At 33.3% G+C, this 20,431-nt stretch overlaps 3 protein-coding genes across 3 annotated transcripts; all 3 read right to left on the reverse strand.

Annotated features, from left to right (window-relative positions):
* Window positions 1-4,622: 4,622 nt before the first annotated feature.
* On the reverse strand, window positions 4,623-9,419 carry LOC108991937 (sorting and assembly machinery component 50 homolog B-like). Its single transcript, XM_018966364.2, has 4 exons — window positions 8,854-9,419; window positions 7,319-7,804; window positions 5,544-6,056; window positions 4,623-4,907 (listed from the first exon to the last, which is right to left on the reverse strand). The coding sequence occupies exons 1-4, from the start codon at window positions 9,334-9,336 to the stop codon at window positions 4,824-4,826; spliced, it is 1,566 nt and encodes a 521-aa protein (XP_018821909.1). The 5' UTR covers window positions 9,337-9,419; the 3' UTR covers window positions 4,623-4,823.
* Window positions 9,420-11,290: 1,871 nt separating this feature from the next.
* Window positions 11,291-11,809, reverse strand: LOC108991795 (non-classical arabinogalactan protein 30). Its single transcript, XM_018966176.1, has one exon. The coding sequence runs from the start codon at window positions 11,807-11,809 to the stop codon at window positions 11,291-11,293; it is 519 nt and encodes a 172-aa protein (XP_018821721.1).
* Window positions 11,810-15,761: 3,952 nt separating this feature from the next.
* LOC108991876 (inactive receptor-like serine/threonine-protein kinase At2g40270) lies at window positions 15,762-20,177 on the reverse strand. The gene is made up of 6 exons (XM_018966276.2): window positions 19,849-20,177; window positions 19,612-19,750; window positions 18,332-18,726; window positions 17,857-18,047; window positions 17,615-17,747; window positions 15,762-16,609 (listed from the first exon to the last, which is right to left on the reverse strand). Exons 1-6 carry the CDS (start codon window positions 19,943-19,945, stop codon window positions 16,011-16,013), a joined length of 1,554 nt encoding a protein of 517 aa, XP_018821821.1. The 5' UTR covers window positions 19,946-20,177; the 3' UTR covers window positions 15,762-16,010.
* Window positions 20,178-20,431: the final 254 nt, after the last annotated feature.

Consider the following 20,431-nt stretch of genomic DNA (forward strand, 5'->3'; position numbering starts at 1 on the left):
ACATTGCCAATACTATTTTTCCATTGAGAATCACAGCGCGAAGTACTCTTCTAGACTCTCCCTCCCACACTTTTACGATATTTTAACTCAATTAATCTGGTTTTATTTAATTATTATAATTTTTAAATTAACATATAAAATATAATAAATAATTTAATTTTTTTAAATTTTAAAATAAAATAATATTTTAATTATTTTTTAACTTTCATATCATCTCAACTTACTATCTAAATCTCCATCAGCCTACTTTCGAACCTCACCATATATGCGTACATACGATGCAAAAAAAATAATTAAAAAATACTAACTAGGTCTTGTTTGGATAGTGAGATGAGATGAGATGAGATGAGGTGAGTTGAATAAAATTGTTTATTATATTTTATATGAAGATTTGAAAAAATCGTAATAATAAGATGGGTTGAGAGTGTTTCTGCATCCAAACGAGTCTTAATTGATTAGTTCATACATGCATGGGAGTCATAATTAACTATATATATATAAATATATATATACTAATAATACCCACACAATATATTTCACAATACATGTTAAAAAATAAGGATATTTTAGTAAAATGATGTTAGTTTTATAAAATACTTTACAAAAATTGTTTTATAAAGTACTTTACAAAAATATTTCTCATTTTAAAACATTATTGTGTACAGTGTTGTAAAAAGTGATATGTATTTATCATTTATCATTCTTAATTAACCGAGAGTTTAGACACGGTGTCAGAAATACGCTATTGTTTGGATTCATAAATGAGTTGAGATAAGTTGAGATTGTTTGTGAATAACAGAATAAAAGTTGAATTGTTTATTATATTTTATGTAAAAATTTAAAAAATTTATAATGATGAAATAATAATAGTTGACTTGAGATTTGAATTCAAACGAAGTTATTCGAGGAAAATAAAATTTCAAAATGATTATTAAATGGGTAGACGTAATTCCCAACGCAATCTAAAAGAAAAATAAGGCACGAATAGGTCTTACTTAGGGATATGTAGTGCTCGTTTTATAGATAAAAAAACTTAAGGTAGAATATTATTGAATTGTTCTCCTTGGTTTTGATCTAACTAATCTATTCGTTTTTCTTTTTGTTTTGATCTGACTCATCAATCCAACTTTAACACTTTTTTATGATGGTTTTTTTTTTTTTTTTATAAATTTTTCAAAGATTTTTTTTTTTTTTTTTTTTTTTGGAAAGAAACCAAAATATTTGTGTGGTTTCACTTGGTGTAGATCATGCTGCTTATGGCTTGATCTGGGAGTTTTCATTTGCATCTTAAACTATTATATATACGGTATAAGGACCAAATGTAGGATGGACCAGTACAACTAGCATGCATGTTTAATTAGAAATTTAGAAAATTATCGTCTCCTGAGCATCTGAGATTAAAAAGACACTGACAAAGGCATGAATCCACGGGAATCAGTATAATAATTAAGCATGCTATCACGTCTCCCAGTTGGTTGAAATGTCATGGTCCATGAAAAATAAAACGCATACTCGGCCTTAAAAAAGAATACAGCCACTTTCAGTTTTTCCCGAGTGTCAAAGCCAAAAATAAAGTTGGTTTACAGGTAAATTCAAGGAAGCTAATTTAAGTATATTAATTAGAATTAAGTACTTCCTGATTGTTTTTATTTAGTGCTCCAAAACGAGAGAGAAGATCGAAGATCATCATGATCCAGTAGTACTTCATGAGCGTCAGTGGCGACAGCTAGCTGACATGCATGCCAATTGGTGAATTCACATTAATCTCATCCCTAAATTAGGCGCAAGAATGATCAGAAAGGTATCAGAAATTCAGTCAGCGAAGCCCTTGTACTACGTACCTTTCTCGCATCATCACCATATATAGCTAGCCCTATATAACCAAGCATGCATGCAAGTCCTATGATCCCAAGCATACTAATATTATAGATCCACTGAAAAAGTTTCATTATTGCTTTAAGCCCCATGGCATCACGTGTATCATGATTATCGACCTTTGTGGTCTCTATCAAGCCGTTCTAAACATATATAGCATCATGAATCCCGTAGTCTACACGACAGTTGACATTTGATGGATTTTAGTAAATATTTTCGCCGGCCTGCATGCATGAATCTTAATTAATATTCCACCCACATCCATGTACTTCAGATGCAGTTATAGACTCCACGGCAACCTTGTTCGTGCGCCATGATGCATAACCACTAAAGGTAGGTTAATTAACTAAAAAGGCTCCAGCCCACAATGCATATATCACGAGCATCTTGAGAGTAATCACAGCCGTCCAAGAAATGCTATGTTTGGAAAGGTCTTCGTTGATAGATAGTATGCTGTATACCCCTGGAAAGGCTTGTGGAGAAAACAAATTAATGCTTATATCCCAAGGAGAAACATGCATACGGACAATATATACTCCATAAAGTTCTATATGTATATATATAATAATAATAATTAATCTCAAAATCTGTATCCTTTGGCCGCAATAACTTATCTCTTCAATCGGGTATTACCCTGTCCCTGAATGGCCAAAACCAGTATGAACGGTTGAATAAAGCATCGAAAACCCTAATTTCTAAATAGTTTCCGTTCTCCTTCTCATATATATTTAAGATAACAAGATGGCATAAGTCCCAATAAAAATGATAGATAACTAAGAGTGTTGGTGTGATTGATGGTTGTCAAAATCGAAGTATTTGTGGTAAAACAATGCGTGGCAGCAAGCATTTTTTAACGATGGCAAAGCTTGCTTTGCCTGTGAAGACTATTATAATACAGGATGGTCTGAAAGATTCGGCCTCAAGCTCCCCAAGAATCCCAACCTGAGAGATAAACTCCCAACAGTACCTGTGTTTTATCTTCTGTACGTGTTCTTATCTTATTTTTTATGTACATGAGAATTCGTGAGCCTATTAATGCGGATCTACATCCATTGATAACGAGGATGTCTGTCTTTTTCACACGTGTACCCCTAACTATTACTACTTCATCATTTATGCATGCAACCATGATATATATGATGGCATGGCATGCGTTGACGGCATCATGCATTTCCGTTGCTCACCCTCCATTGATTGATTTGCGGGCTGAATTATTTATAATTAAGCGAAATATATATATAGTTTGGATGAATTACAAGAGTCACAACTACTGCCATAAATTTTCAAATATGATGTACCAAAAGATCATGAGTTGTCTGATACAATACTCACGCGTTTTGAGACCAACCAAATTTCCGCAACTAACGACCCATGCAATAAGATCTTGAGTCGATCGAGGTGGATAGGTTATATAAATTTCCTCTCAGAAAATATATGGTTGAGTGCGTACTCAGGGAATTAGTATTGGTCTGATTAAATTTATTTTTAAATTTTGATAAAAAGTACATATTTTTTATATATCTAAAATTTTATATTAAATTAATTATTAAATTCATCAAAATAATAATATAATATAATTTTTTTAATAATAATATTTTATTTTTTTTATATTTTATAATTACATTAATTATATATTAATTAATAATTTAATTTGATTCTTACCTTATTATTACAAGATAGTTAGAAATTAAACGTGAATAAAAAATATCATTAGAGATTAAAAGTGAATAAAAAATAGATTTGATGAGTAAATAGTAACCCTTTAAATTTAAAGAAACCTATACATTTACTGTAACTCAAAATTTCACATTTATCTCTTTGATTAATCTAATACAGCTTTCTTTTTATAAAATTCATTATATTTTATATTTGACTAGACTTTTGACTAATGTCAATACTCTTATAAATTCATGAGCGTAAAGGTATATTGCCCATGCGTTTGATAAATATTATTTTAAATAACTATATATAGATCATGGAGTAGTACTATTCATTGATCAATTCAGCATAAATTACATACGAATTTGCATGCATCTGGTTACATGACGCAAAGCTGAATGCTGGGTGGGTGGTCTCGCTTGCTCCGAGCCTCTTCAATTTTCAAGCAATTTGGGTGCCCCGCAATAGTAACGTACGTGTTACCTGTCCCATCCATATATATCGATCGCCTCGATTTAAGAACGGGTCGAATTACACGAAGTTTCTGTTGCTGGCCTATTAAACAAAGACTATGGCCAGTTCTCAGAACACACGACCGGTGGGGACACAAGACTTTGCGTAACTCATGGTTGAATCATGAATTGAATGACGGTACTATAAGGACAAGAACAAAGGAAAACACGAAAATATACCCATGAATTTAATTAGCGTTTATTTAAATTCTTCTATTCCCTTTCCACTTCAATAATTGTTGTTGAGACAAATTTCAGGTCTGCCCTATTCTTCACCGATCAAGCTTGAATTTCGATGAGATTAGTAGTATTTGGTTTTCAATTTTCTGAAAAGTTTTGAAAAAAATTTGTCTACAATTCAAATATATATCTTTTAAATACTCTTGTTTTATTTTGCAAGAAATCTCTCCATCTATTTTTTTAATATTATTTTTATTTTAAAATTTAAAAAAATTGAATTTTTTATTTTATTTTGTATGAAATTTTGAAAAAGTTGTAATGATTGAATGAGATGAGATAACTGATGAGAGAAGTTGAGAGGAGTTGTGAAAACAAACGAGACAAGGGCAACAAATCTATGCCAATACTGAAACACATTTCCCTCAATTTCAGTAAACATCATGCTTACTAAACTTCCAGTCTGAATATCAGAGTGCAGATAACATTCCCTTGTCCATACTGACAGTGTTGAGAACAATCTAATTAATTTTTTAAAAAATACTCGTGTATAACCTGAACGCTTCCAAATATCAATCATCAGGGAAAAAAATTCAGACTCTATGATGGAGAAGAAAAGTTAAACCGAAAGCCAGTCTTGCCGCGGTCATGATCATCTTGCTTGAGCATGTAGTAGAAGTTGCCCTGACAACAACATCAAGCCTTGTTAGTTTAGAAATTATACGAACCATGCTTGCTAATATGAGCAGCCAAATAGAAGCGCAGGAACCAGAGAAAGAGAAAGTGGTGGAGGGACTGAGGAAGGGGGAATAAACCATTCCATCACACCCAATGGTATCACATCCCAGTTACAATTACAAAGGAACCAATGCCTGTTTCATAACCCATTAATATAAGTGATAAGAAATTTCCTGAAACAACTACAGAGTAGAGGAAGTGTATTGGGAAAACTTCAACGAATGATTACTACCACCACCTTTTATCTATTTTTTGGTAACATTTATGAACATGGCATGAAGGTTTAAAGGTGAGGGAGCATCAGGGAAAACTTCAAGGACACAGAAAGCACACAGGCGCAGACACACATACACAGATAAATCGTGTCATTTTAAAGAAAGCATTACTCTCTATCGAATGCTATTATGTTCCCTAATAAAATCAGCTTTTAAGCAATTCCAGATATTCACTTCATATAAGGGAAATGTTGTAAAACAGAAATCTTAAGAGACAATGTGCTTATTTCCTTCCTCATTCATACAACACAGACCATCACTCAGAGTGTGTACTCTAATATAAAGAAAACCAGGACATATAGCTTACCTCTAGGCGGAAAAGTTTAGTGGGAACAACAATCCCAACTCCTACAGAGCTTCGGAATGACTCTAAGAACTGGCGAAAAGAGAAATTTCGGAACTCATTCTCTGTTAGTTTAGCGAGGTTCCCAGCACCAGCAAAAATGTGTCCATAGACTCCACGTTCTCTTAACAACTTAATTGGAAGATCAAAAGAAAGGTCTGCAAAAGCAGTAACAGCAAGGTCTCCTCCAAGAAAATCCCTTCCAGGAAAACCAGAATTCTCATCATTACTTTTTTCTCTAATTTGTCTTAGTGGCTCTGCAGGTCTCAGTCCCCTTGTCTTAAATCCCCAAATGGTCGTTGGGCCACCCAAAGTGCAAATTGGAGAGAAATCAATCCCCAAGAAGAATCTCTCAGGCAAGGGAGAGGGCTTGTTCAAGAATCCACAGCCCCATGGAAATATAACACCACCGGAGATCCCAAAATTGAGTGCGGCATGATAAAAGCCAAAAGGGACTGCATACCGAAGATCTAACTCCTGATTAAGAGAGAAATTCCATAAGCAATGATATATATATATATATATATATATATATATAATATAGAACATGACTAAAGTGGAGTTATATCAACTTCCAGGTTAAAATCCATGAAGCTACCACAATAATAACTCCATAAATCGGAATCCCTTAGCATAGGTAAGACGCAACAAAAACCAATGATTAATAAAATATCCTCTGAGCAGGTAGGCAGCTTCAATATGGTATAGAGTAACAGAGTTTATGAAAAGTGGGAGTCAAAAACCAAGGCACGCCGATCATTTTGTACATTAAGGCCTCGTTTGTTTTCACAACTCCTCTCCATTTATTTCATCTCATCTAATCATTACAATTTTTTCAAATTTTCACACAAAATAAAATAAACAATTCAACTTTTTCAAATCTCAAAACAAAAATAATATTAAAAAAATATATTCTAAGAATATCTTATTTAACTTTTAAATTTAATCTCAACTCATCTTATCTCATCTGCAAAAACAAACGAGACCTAAGTCATTTTTATATCATAAGAGCACAACTGTGATACCCCATATGATAAAGATAATAGTAGGTGGTGTATGAGATCTGATATTGTTTGAGAAGGGGAATTTCTTGCTCTCTATAAGGTTCTAATGGGGCTCCAATTGTATCATTGACTAGTCATTTTGGAGTATAGGCCACGTGATTTGGGCCTTCCATTGGGGCGGTATAAATGGTATCAGAGCCTATGCCAACTAGAAATGTGGGACTTGAGTCATGCCACCTACGATTGACTAGCCTAATGAAGAAGTCGGGAATTTAAGAGGGGGAGATTGTGATATTTCATATGATATATGATAAGGATAAGAGTAAGTGATGTATAGGATCCACATTGCTTGGATAGGAGGAGTTCTTGTTTTTTATAAGGTTCTAATGGGGTTCCAATTGTATCATTAACTAATCATTTTGGAGTATAGGTCATATGGTTTGTACTTTCCATTGATGCGTTACAACAATCATGCATACAAATAGCATTGTTCATTAGGCCTGAAGCAAAGAATCTCTTTATACAAGGATTCACTTCACAATTTGACCTGTAGTTAATCATTTGAAAATTAAGGTGCCACCACCTTTGTGTGTGCATTATCACAGACACAGCTCTACACTTGATATACCAGTTACACACACGAGGAAATAAATAATTATTTCACACAACAATAGGCTTCGAGACAATTGAAAAGTTACGATGAAAACCAAAAGGAAAAGCAAATAACTAATAAACCTGGCGCAAAAATCTCAAGCTTCTGTGATCTGGTGAGAGGCCGCCTACTTGAGTAGTAGAAACAAAAGCATATCCTTTGATAGGCCTCGCGGGTGAATTCCTCCTGTCAATCTTAAATGTGTACTTCAAAGATGAAAGCAAACCATGTCCAAGCTGCCTCCTTACTGACCTGGATGACATTATTGATGGATCCATTAGGGTACGCCATCCAAGATTATATACTAAGTCATGGTGCCTGGTGGAAAACAAGCAAAGAGAAAGACCCAGCAATCCTTCTTTGTAAGAAGAGAACTCTTGCCAATCTTGGGAAAGCAGGGATGCTCGTAGCAGCACAGGAGTTAACAATCCTTTGAATCTGGGCAAAAACACACCAGCACTAACCTCTGATGTTTGGTTGGGAGCATAGCCCACCGACCCATCCCACACATCCCCGTAACCGAAGCAATTTTTATACTTGAGAGAACCGTCGAAGATGGCAGATCTAGCCTACGAAACCATTGTAAAATTTCAAAAATCAAGAGATGCAGCAATCATACACCCACTTGCTCCAAAAGTTAATAGCATAGCATATTGACCAGCTGAGATTATATATATTAGCCAGCATAAACATTACAATACTTTCCACCTTGATTGTGCCTACTACTTGACGCAGACATCAAAGTGTGAAACTGAAAATCCATCCCCTTACACATTTGGCCACATGAAAGTGTACATGCTAATAGAGGCCTCTGTAAATGAGGCATGAGAAATATACTGCATAAGCAGCAAAAGAGCATGCGTCAACCTTATTGGTCAAGGCCAAAGAAAAAAAGTAGTCACGCCCAATCCTGTTAAAACTATATAAACACAGGATATAAATGTAGCGCTCCCTCAACAGTCACCACCAATATAACACGTAAGCTTAGATCAATTGAGAAATGACGACTTAAGAAGATCCAGAAACGAAGTGAAGGGCTCACACCTAGACCATATTACAGAAAAATTTCACCCTCTTCCCATTTACAATCCTCGAGATGATAAATCAGTCAAAAGTATTTACCACTCCCTAATGCCCTTCTACGTTCTTAGCCCACAACTAACCTCTACCTTAGATGACCAACCCCCCCAACCCCAAATGCAGAGGAAGAGAAAGAGACAGACAGTAAAACAGATACATTTTTTTTTAATAGGTAAAACAGATACATTTTTCTCAATGGAACAACTACTTGCAGCATTCGAGTCCCTTTTTTTAATAGGTAATTCGATTCGTATAACTTCAAAGATATGGCATGTCTAGCCAGATTGCAGACATAAGGCCCAAGCTACCCCATAATTGGCCTGATTTGGCAACTTCAATACACATGACTATGATGTTCAAGTCTCCATAAATAGTCACAAGTGCCAACGAGTATGTGTAAGTTTTTAAATGCCAATGTAATTGTGTTATCGTTACATACATACATGCATACAAACTCAATTTTCCAGCAACCAAACACAAAAAAAGAGAAACGGTACCAATATCATAATCCCAAAAAGCAGAGAAAAAGACATCGTACCGCGGTATTCATGTACACGCCGCACTCTCCGGTGATAGGGCTGCTAGTCTCCACAACCTCGACTATGACACTTGCAGTCCCGGGTAGCTCCGGCGGGCCCAAATCGAGCGTGATTCTAACGGAATCGAAAATATCGAGCTGCTGAAGCCTCGCATTAGCAATCCCGGCCGCCTCGAGCAGCCCCTGTAACGTGGTGGCACTCTTCACGTCCTCCAGCTCGGCCTCGATGAGCCACTCCTTGGTCTTGGCGTTACCCTTGATCAACACGTCGTGGACTCGGAGATGGACCGTCTCGGTCTGCATTCGACGGAAGAGGTAGTCGATCTTCGACTTGTGCGCGCGTAGTTGTGCCTCTCGGGATAGGGGATTCGATGGCAATTCTTGCTCTTCATCTTCATCTTCATCTTCGTCCTCTTCGTCTTCATGGTCGGAGTTAGGTTTTGGTGGGGTTTGTGCTTGTTTTTCTTCGACTGAGTTTGACATCCCGGGCGATTAGAGAGGAGAGAGAAGAGAGAGTTGGGAGCGGCGGTGGTGACAGTTGGGGATGGTGCCATGGACACTAAAAAAGTGCGGTCTGCGATTGCCTTTTTCTTTTCGTTTTGCTTTGTGTATTTTAATTGTCTTTATCTGTAAAGGCGAAGTTTACCTATGTTACGTCACCTGTTCGCGTCAATAGATATAACTGCGTTAGAGCATTTACACTAAGTGTTCATAAAATTTTCTATAATTTAGTTAAAAATATATTTTTTTAAATTATACATATTTTTTTAAAAATCTTCTATATCTTATTTTCTATTCTTTTAAAATAATATTTTTATATTTTTTTTATTATTATTTTTTCTCATTTTCATTTACAAATTTAACTACTCAATATTTTTTATTATGTTTTGAACTATTACTCCAGTGAATATTTTAAATAAAAATGTAAATTATTTAAATTATTTTTAATTATTTTTATATTTTTATAGTTATTTAAATTATTTTTAAAACTATAACAAATATGAGTATGAGAGAAAATGTAGATGATTAGAAGAAGAATTAATTTAATTGAAATAAATAAAATATTGATAAAAATAATTTAGGGGATGAATAGTAATTCTTCAAATTCATCCCCTAAATATTTTTTTCTAAAATAAGGATTCGAATGGATGGAAGTTTTGAGAATATTTCTTAAATTTTTTCTCAAATTATAAAGAAAAAGAGTTTAGGAGAATCCAATAAGAATGTTCTTTACAATAAATATTTGGTTTATACATCTCTTTGAACTAATTGTGCTCTTGGAATATTATGCATCCCCGAAATTAAAACATATCCCGAGACGGAACATCCCTAGCTATATATCATTAATACATTGATTTGAGGGTCTTCCTTAGCGTATTGGGAGTGGAGGGATGCTAATCATCATATATTACACATTTTATATATTTTAAATTTTAAATTTTATTTTATTTTTATTAAACTAATTAATTTGTTTTACTTACTGTTGATACACTACATATTTATTATGATAAAAAAAATAGATATAATGTGTGATGTATTGAATGATGAATAAAATTTTTCTTATTTAAAATGGAGTTTGAAAGCATCTTCGTGAGTTCTGCAAGAATATGAGACGGAGAAATGACTTGTATGTGTTTAAAATAGACAAATTTTATACAAGACCTTGTAAAAAAATAATTTTTCCTTAAAAATGTAAAATAATAATAATAATTTTTTATTAGTGAAATTTATTATTTTTTATAAATAATTTGGATGAGATTTGTCTATTTAAGACTTATATCTAATAATTTTATAATAAATATATGTAAATTTATAAATTTATTTTTATAAAATGTTAGTGAGCACGGTTTAGTTTATTCAAGAAGCAGTAGTGTGATATGCTTCAGGCTCTTTGGCGTGCTATGCAGTTGTGTGCAGAGTTAAACTTATCGAAAGTGGTCTTTGAAGGGGATGCTCTGAGTGTGATTAAAGCAGTGAATGGTACTGAAGCAAGCTGGGAATAGCATAGTTAACTGGTTGAAGACACTAAAGGGGTTTTGAAGAATAGATCTAACTGGACAGCCATATATACATATAGGAAATGTAACTGTGTAGCTAACTTTTTAGCAAAAACTTCTTTACTTGTACATGAGGAAAGAATTTGGATAGAAGAAAGCCCTATAGGTATACAATACTATGTTTAAAAGGATAAAGATGTAACAGTTGAAGAAGAATGAATACAAGTTTCAATGTTTTTGATTAAAAAAAAGAAGCAGTACAAATGCCTTGTATTTTCACAAAGAAATACCATTAAATAATTAATCCATAAAACCACGAAGCAAAACGGCGAGCTCAAGAAGTACTTCAACTGAGAGTTGACCCCACGTACAGGCAGAAAAAGAAATAATCGGAAGAAAATAATAATTAATAAAGGTAATTGGTAATAAATAGAAATGATTTAGACGTGAGATGGGAGAGGGCAATGATCAGGCCAGAATGCCAAGGGCCCTGCAGCGTAGATGACGGCTTCATAGTTGCTTCCTAATAATTTCTTGGTCTCGTAACGAAGGGTGGAGCCATAGAGACCGTAGTTAACATTGGTGAGGTGGTTGCAGTTTTGAAGAGGGGAAGAGACGGGCTTAACATGGCAAGCTTGGAGTGGATGTTCCAATAGACATTGACTCATTTTGAAGCCTTTGAACTGTGCGTAGAAGTAGCCGTTCCCATCTGTTTCGAAGACCTTGTAATAACTGACTTGGTCCTGGTGGTTCTTGCAAACGACACTGACCTTGGCAGCAGGGATTGGCTTTGCCCCCAACAAAGACCATGTTCCAGCTTGCTCACAGCTCTGGCAGTACACCATGCCTTCCACCACCACATCGATCTTCTTCTCTTGCTCAGCAGCCGTAATGCTAGGGAAAGCCAACTGGAGGAGCATGAACAATGATAAGAGGATTAAGAGCTGGCTGCTTGCCATTTTCTTGAAATGGGTGATTTGGGTGGGGGAGTGGGGGGCTTGGAGAGTGATCTAGAAAGAAACTGGAAGGTGCTTTGGGGCGAATAGATATGGGATAGAGTAGGATTTATAATTCGTTAGCGTATGACAATTTGGGGTTTCTTGTTATGCTTTTTTTAATGTATGATCTATTTTATAATAAAAATATATTTATAACTTAAACGTATTACATCAAACTATTTCAATTTATAGATTTATTTTTATAAAATATTTTTGTGACTAAAATAATTTTTCTATAATAATAGAAAGAAAACCGTATCTTCAAATTTTTTTTTTTAATTTTATATAATGGATTGGAGGAAAGATGCTTCAAATTTTAGGACCCAAAACCCCACAAAGGTCAGGGACGTACACATGGACATGAAAGCTGCGGTTGGGCTCTATTAGACAGACCTCATCGTGGTATATTATAAGGCTATGTTTGGGTATCAAAAGTTTCTCAACACTTTCTAAATATTCTCGTACTTTTGAAAATATTTCACATGCCAAACAACTTAAAATACTTTCAATGGGTCTCACAAACCCACTTCAATCTCTACTCATAATTATTCACAAACATTCTATAATACTTATCACTATTACATATAAATAAAAAATAAAATCACTATAATATTTATCACTATTAAATATAAATAAAATAAAATCACTATAATATATAAATAAAAAATAAAATCATTATAATATTTATCACTATTAAATATAAATAAAAAATAAAATCATTATAATATATAAATAAAAATAAAATCACTATAATATATAAATAAAAAATAAAATCACTATTATATATAAATAAAAAATAAAATCACTAAAATATATAAATAAAAAATAAAATCACTAAAATATATAAATAAAAAATAAAATTACTATAATATATAAATAAAAAATATTTATCACAATTATATATAAATAAAAAATATTTATCACAATTATATATAAATAAAAAATAAAATCACTATAATATATAAATAAAAAATAAAATCACTATAATATATAATAAATAAAAAATAAAATTACTATAATATTTATCACTATTAAATATAAATAAAAACTAAAATCATTATAATATATAAATAAAAAATAAAATCACTATAATATATAAATAAAAAATAAAATCACTATAATATTTATCACTATTAAATATAAATAAAAAATAAAATCATTATAATATATAAATAAAAAATAAAATCACTATAATATATAAATAAAAAATAAAATCATTATAATATTTACTAATATATAAATAAAAAATAAAATCACTATAATATATAAATAAAAAATAAAATCACTATAATATTTATCACTATTATATAAATAAAAAATAAAATCACTATAATATATAAATAAAAAATATTTATCACTATTATATATAAATAAAAAATAAAATCACTATAATATATAAATAAAAAATAAAATCACTATAATATATAATAAATAAAAAATAAAATTACTATAATATTTATCACTATTAAATATAAATAAAAAATAAAATCATTATAATATATAAATAAAAAATAAAATCACTATAATATATAAATAAAAAATAAAATCATTATAATATTTATCTCTATTATATATAAATAAAAAATAAAAACACTAAAATATATAAATAAAAATAAAATCACTATTATATATAAATAAAAAATAAAATACTATAATATTTATCACTATTATATATAAATTAAAAATAGAATCACTATAATATATAAATAAAAAATAACATTACTATAATATTTATCACTATTATATATATATAAATAAAATCATTATAATATTTATCACTATTATATATAAATTAAAAATAAAATCATTATAATATTTATCATTATTATATATAAATTAAAAATAAAATCATTATAATATTTATCATTATTATATATAAAAGTAAAATAAAATCACTACAATATTTATTAATATTAAAAAATCACTATAATAAAATCATTATAATATTTATTATTAAAAATCAAATCACTATAATATTTATGGGACCCACACATTTTTCAACTACCTACTCAAAAGTCAACAACTCAACATACTTCACACATCCAAACAACTCAAAATACTCTCAATGGGACCCACAAACTCACTACAATCTCTACTCATAACTATTCACAAACATTCTCAACACTTCTTAACACTTTTCAACATCCAAACGTACCCTAAAGACAGCAACCTTCCTTTGTTTTGAGGTCTGTGTGCGTTCCATAAATTATGGCAATGCCTTGGTGCACAAAGATGTCTGAAAGATGTTCAAGGTTGGATTGACTCCTTTGATGACTGATATCAACCTTTTCTACTTTTGAATCATTTTTATTTATTTTCTTATTTTTTTTTGGGGGGTGGCTGCTGGTTCTATTATACATGCCAGGGAAATCTCTTGAAATAGCCATAAGAAAGGTTGACTACGGGAAAGAAAAAGAAAAAAAGAAAAACCAATTAGATGGTATTATGATAGAAAACTAAAATATAAAAAAGAAAAAGAGATGGAGAAGAGAGAAAGAAGGATAGAGAGGAAGAGATTTTGAAGACTACCTCTTTACTTCCTCAATTGTTACTTAATACAAAACATACATTTCTATTTATAACAAAATTACATTGAGATAAGATAAAATAAATATCTAAATCAAATCAAGATAATATTAAATCTAATTATTGATTTAATATTATTTTCAACATCCTCTCAAATTCAAGATAGAGAATTTTGAAATCTTGGATTTAAAAGTAACCTTCATATTTATTAATTGATCGCCGATGAGATGATAGTGTTGACGATAAAGTGGCTGGCAATTGGAACATCAAATCTGGAGTTGTGGTCATGAGCTATATATGGCTTTGGTCAACTATTGAGCCAAAATCAAAGGGCCAAAATTGGATTTGAGGTTTCAAACAGAAACAATACTCACTACAAATCAAAACTTAATAAAAAATGTCTCGTAGCTAATAGAGATACTCCAAATGCATTGATTTGAAACGATACAGAATTGAACGACGATGAAAATTTTGTGAGGTAAAGCTAGTGGAGAAGGGCTCTGATACCTAACTTTAAAAAGAAAAAAAAAAACTTTGAGTGCTACATCTTTACTTCCTCAATTATTACTGAATACAAGACATATATTTATATTTATAGAAAAATTACATTAATATAAGATAAAGTAAATATCCTAAATATTATGAAAATTAAATCAAGATAATATCAAATCAAAGTAATTTGATAATTATAAAAATCAAATTAATTATCTTCAACATATTCTCGGCATTGGCCTATGACATTTGCGAGGATAAAAATTTTGATGTCATTACTTATTTAACGATGTGCGAATTCTATTGCGCCATGAACAATTTCAAACAACTTGTATGGAAGCATCCACTGATAAAAATACCAGTGTTTGTTGGAGTTTCATATTGGAAAGGATCCACCAGTATAATATGTAATGAAGTTCAGACTTTAAGTATGTATTGCTGTCTTTTGTTTCAATGAAGAAGACCATTTGCCGTAGAGAGATAGATACGCGATTGTCACAACCGGAGCACAATTTGCAGGATTTGGATAGATACGCTTTCAACTTTAACTAAACAGAAATGCTTGGATCCCGAGAGTACCTACAACACCTTTCTTTCTTTCTTTTCTTTTCTCTCTCTTTTTTTTTTTTTCTTTTTTAGTGATCAAGTAAGTAATCTTTTTTATAAAAAAAAATGTTTAAAGATAAAAAAAAATATATATGAAAAAATCAAAAAGGCATTTGGGGGAGAATTTGTCGTGGCGACGCCCGACTCTTAACTAAAACATTACCAGGTCTTTTTTATGTCAGCCACTGGCTGGATATACACCAAAGACATGCAGGAGAGAAGGGCCAACCAGATTGGGGGTCAAGGGGACAGCAAAACATTGATTGGCTGCGGCAACTCTTTGAAAACAGAAGGTTTTAATCAGCTTGACTTGCATGCTTTTGTGTGCTTATTGCTTCCATAGTTTCACAACCAAATATAAACAAAAAACATCACAGTGAAAAAGATTTGCCAGATTTCCCTATACACGAGTTCTGTACAAGTAATTCCTACTACTCTGGGAGATACAAGCTATGTCAACGTACAAGCAACATTTCTTTAGCGCCTCACCTTCTATGAACTCCCAATTTGAAGTTCAATTTCAAGTTGTATACTTTAGCTAGCTTGCATCTGCAGACGCAATCTCAAGTTCTGCCCACCAAAGGGGAGAAAGTTTTGGATTCGCTGCTTCAGGCGTTATTCCAGTTATGGCGCTCAATCTTACACAGACTTCTCTCATTGACGGTCTGTGTTTAGAATCAGGGTGGACACAAGATTTTAGCACTTCACCTATTAGCTCCAGTTGCTCCTCTTGGAAGGATGTCAAAGTTGGGTCAACCATTTCTCTAAGCGGTTCCTCCCCACTTAAATAAGCAGATGCCCAGTCTTCAAGTGAGGCATTGTTCACGGAGTAAGGGAGCCTACCAGTAGCAATTTCAAACAATATCACACCAAAGCTATAAACATTACTTTCCGGGCATGCTGATGGTGTATGCAAATTGTTTAATCCAGATGATTCTATCTCAGCTGCAACTATCTCATTCGAGAAAGTAAACTCCGAGATCTTGGCCGCATAATCCTCAGTGAGACTGATAGCTGACGAGTTCAAGTTGTTGTGGGCTATAGGTGGGTTCAGCTGGTGCATATGCTCGAGACAGTAGGCCATTCCCATTGCAATTCTCAATCGCATTCCCCAGTCCAAGTGTTCGGCCTCTTTTACTGCAGGACCCATGAAAATTACATATGTTAAACAATAATATAAGTAGCTGAAAGACAAAAGCACCTCCAAATAACTGAGCAAATAAACTTTATACACACTAATTTTTTTATTAGTAACATTATAGACACTAATTTCAAAGATGGCGTATAATCTACCATTGCTTCACTAGAGTATAAATTTCCAACAGCCTAATGATGTAGCAGCCTTAGTCATTCATTTAATGGCCAGGACTAGATACAAAACAAACAACATCTCTTCTAAACATTTATCCTATTTTTCTGTTCTAATTTGAGAGGTTGCCTCATCATTGGCACAAGAAGATCACTTCATGGCAGTTTTTTTTCCCTGACTAAGATACAGAGAATTTATACACGAGTCTGTAAGAGTAATTGAGGACAAGGTCAAATGCACGACCCAACATTTGCCTCCAAGTTTATATGCAAAATAAGTATCTCTTCATTTCTTGTAAGAGAAGGTTCATATCAGCTTTAACAGAAATAAATTAGACTGCCAAAGTCACTTTGGGACTAATATGAATGGACCACTGTTACAATACTATGGCGCTCTAGGACATCTAAAGTTAATGATGTAGAAATAAATTTATTTGTTTTCTGTGATAAGTTGCATCAAGATAAATGTCTTATTAGTTAAAATATCTGTGATGACTCGGAGAGTGAGGCTGAAGCAACTGCTACTTAGAATATCATAATCAGTGAATTAAGAACCTTGCAACCACTACATTCTCTCTCTCTCTCTCTCTCAAGATCATAAATTATTTAATCAGTAACAAAAGTATCTTCTCAAGTCCACCTTGTGCTTCTTTGCAAAACATAAATTATTTATTCAGTAGCAAAAGTATCTTCTCAAGTCCACCTAGTACTTCTTTCCAAAAACATTAATTGGTGAACAACTCAAGGAAAAGTAGTTCACCATTACTTTAGATAATTCATCATGTATCTATGGTCTGTCCATAAGAATACCAATAATGAAAGCAAGGTACTCACTGTGTAAATGCTCAAAAAGTGTTCCATTTGGAGCATATTCGAATACCATCATTCTGGTGAAAGGTTTGTCTTCCTGACAATATCCAAGAAGGTTGACAAAATTTTTGTGGTTGACTTTTGATAATGTGTCAATCTGAAACCATAGCCACAGAAACAATTAGGGACTCTTGGACCACATAAAATTCACACACGGCCAAAGGCAATATGTTTTGTCAATCTAATGTAATTTGTTTCTGAAATACCTTCTTTCTAAACTGTGCTTCTAAACTGTTTAACCAACCCTTGGCAGATGGCGCTGCCACAGAGGCCACAGCAATTTCGACTCCGCTAGAGAGTGTCCCTTTGTACAATGTACCAATTGGCGAAGAACCTATTACGTTACTGAAATCTTCACAAGCTGCTTCAAGCTCTGATCTCTTGATCTTTGACACACCTGCAATACAAATTTCCAATCATACATCGGATAATCACAATCATCCAGGACAGATTTTGGATCATTTGAATTGAATGATTTGTTGCCAATGAAGGGTTTTTATAGCTTGTAACTTGTGCATTCATGTCTACTCTAAAATTAGCTTTGCACGGTCATGTTAACAATTACAATGAGATGGCAAACTAAATGACATAAAGATGTCTAAAAAAACTTTCTTTTGTTTGGTTTTTTCCCATTCTTCTCAGAGAGAGAGAGAGAGAGAGAGAGAGAGAGAGAGGATTTACCAGTTACAAATGCTTTCTGAAGCTGTCCGCTTAATCCTGGGGCCCAAGGTTTAACAGTAGCTACCTTATTGATTATACATAGATATACACCAATGACTAAAATTAGAATGGTGCCCCCTATTCCTCCAGCCAATATTGCAACTCTGCGACGATTTGAAGAGGAGCTTCTCGGCAATAACGGGGTGCTTTCTCTGGGCGGAGGCGCTAGCGAAGGGTAGGAAGATGGAGGTGGAGCACTTTTTTTAGAAGATGAACGTTGTCCAGCAGGAGGCTGCTTTTCTGGCCTTGGCGTAGGTGATGGGGATGGGGATGGTGAGGGGGGAGGTGGTGATTTGGTTTTGTTTTTGTTTTCCGACAGTCTCCTGCGAACTGTCCCTTCAGTTTGGTCTACATTCCTGGCAAAGATAAAAAAGCAAACTTTGGATAAATGAAGCAGAATAGATACCAGTTCTGGAACCCAGACTGAAATACATCGAAAAAAATAGAAGTTCCAAAAACATAAAATGCATGGAATGGACATGAAAGAGGTACTGTGGCAAAAGGGGGTAAATCCACAGTTTCTAGCATTAATAACTGCAATTTTTTTAAGTTTTTAAATATGTGGATGCAGAAATAAACCCAAACACTTTATATTCAAGTTTTATTGTAGAATTGGATTTCAAAAAAAAAAAAAAAAAGTTTTATTGTAGAATTAAAGTAATTCCATGTCAGAACCAGCAAAAGGTTACTTAAAACCAGGCACACCCTCCAACTTATGGGGGATTACCCATGGTCTACCAGGTTGATGTACGATATTAACCCAAACCTATAAACCACTACAAGAAATAGAACTATACCTCCACAAGGCAAGAAAATTCCTTTGCAGAGAGTCTATAAAACAATGAAGTTCTAACATGAACCAAAACCCTCATTTGATTGATTGACAAGAGAACCGAGGAAAAAAAAAACAGAGAATGGAACTTAAACTCATATTTCATTTTGTATTGTAAACTTGTGTGTAGAGACGTTTGGATTCGAAGATGATTTGAGATGAGCTGAGATGAGTTGAGATGGATTGTGAATAGTAATGAGATGAGTTGTGAATAGTAGTGAGATTTATGAGTTAAAGTTGCTGAATAGTAGTGAGATGAGTTGAGATGAGCTGAGATGAGTTGAGATGAGCTGAGGTCACTTACGAATCCAAACGAGTCCTAAATAAACCTTTTCTTTTCCTAGCTCTTCTCAGCAACCAAACGGAAGATAGAGTAATAAAATTCTTTAAAAAAAAAAAAAAGACTCACAAGACCACAACTTTTCCATCTGAGCATGCAACCCCAAACCACGAACATGGATCAACATCTACATCTTCCTCTTTCCAATTTGATAACGCGCCAAGCGGATCACTCACTACTCTCTCTCTAAACCTCAGCAGAGCCAAACCTGCGCAAAAAATATCCCATTCATCATTTCTTCCTTCCCTTTCCGAGGAGACCGAAAAATAAAAAGAACAAGAAAAACCCAGATCCTATATCCCGTACCTTCGTCGTTGAGACACCAACTCCAATGGAAACTCTGACACAAGAAGTACATCACCACGACAACTACGAAAAGGCCCAGTTTCCAGTTCTGCTCCATTCTTAAGTCTCATCCAATCACGAACACGACCTTTCCAAACGACTCTTTTGCACGAGTGATCATAAACCGAGTTTAATCGCATCAAAATGGAGCTCACAACTTGTTGAAGAGACCGTAACAAAAAATTGTGTAAAAAATACAATTTGAGAGGATATCTATCAGAACCAAAACCATGTTCGCGTGGTTGCAAGCTAATTTAGGCCCACTAAAAAGTTCGAAAACGCGTACACTGGAAGTGTGATTTCGTTATTTTTGTTTTCTTTTTATTTGACTACCTTTTTTTTTTTTTTTTATATAGTCTTTCTGGAAAAAAAGAAAACGCTGCAAGAAGTGTCTACACTACTGGTATGGTCATATGGTGTGGGATCGAAGTGGACTAGGTCCAACTTCTTCTAGGGACCAAAGCTTTGGGCAGAGAGCGTCACCTATCGAAAGTGACAACGTACGTTCTTCGTGGTTGGCGAATTAACGCAGATAAGTGAGTTA

This window comes from Juglans regia, chromosome 7 (assembly GCF_001411555.2).
Source record: "Juglans regia cultivar Chandler chromosome 7, Walnut 2.0, whole genome shotgun sequence".
In the NCBI taxonomy this organism is placed as follows: Eukaryota; Viridiplantae; Streptophyta; class Magnoliopsida; order Fagales; family Juglandaceae; genus Juglans; species Juglans regia.

Excerpts from the sequence above, each read along its gene's own strand:
- LOC108991937 (XM_018966364.2), bottom strand. The coding sequence starts at position 9,336 with ATGTCAAACTCAGTCGAAGAAAAACAAGCACAAACCCCACCAAAACCT. Across the intron at positions 7,805-8,853 it reads GCGTGTACATGAATACCGCG|GCTAGATCTGCCATCTTCGA; the intron begins GTACGATGTCTT and ends ATGGTTTCGTAG. Across the intron at positions 4,908-5,543 it reads CTAAACTTTTCCGCCTAGAG|GGCAACTTCTACTACATGCT; the intron begins GTAAGCTATATG and ends TGTTGTTGTCAG.
- LOC108991795 (XM_018966176.1), bottom strand. The coding sequence starts at position 11,809 with ATGGCAAGCAGCCAGCTCTTAATCCTCTTATCATTGTTCATGCTCCTC.
- LOC108991876 (XM_018966276.2), bottom strand. The coding sequence starts at position 19,945 with ATGGAGCAGAACTGGAAACTGGGCCTTTTCGTAGTTGTCGTGGTGATG. Across the intron at positions 19,751-19,848 it reads TTGGTGTCTCAACGACGAAG|GTTTGGCTCTGCTGAGGTTT; the intron begins GTACGGGATATA and ends TTTTTTGCGCAG. Across the intron at positions 17,748-17,856 it reads AAGCACAGTTTAGAAAGAAG|ATTGACACATTATCAAAAGT; the intron begins GTATTTCAGAAA and ends CTATGGTTTCAG.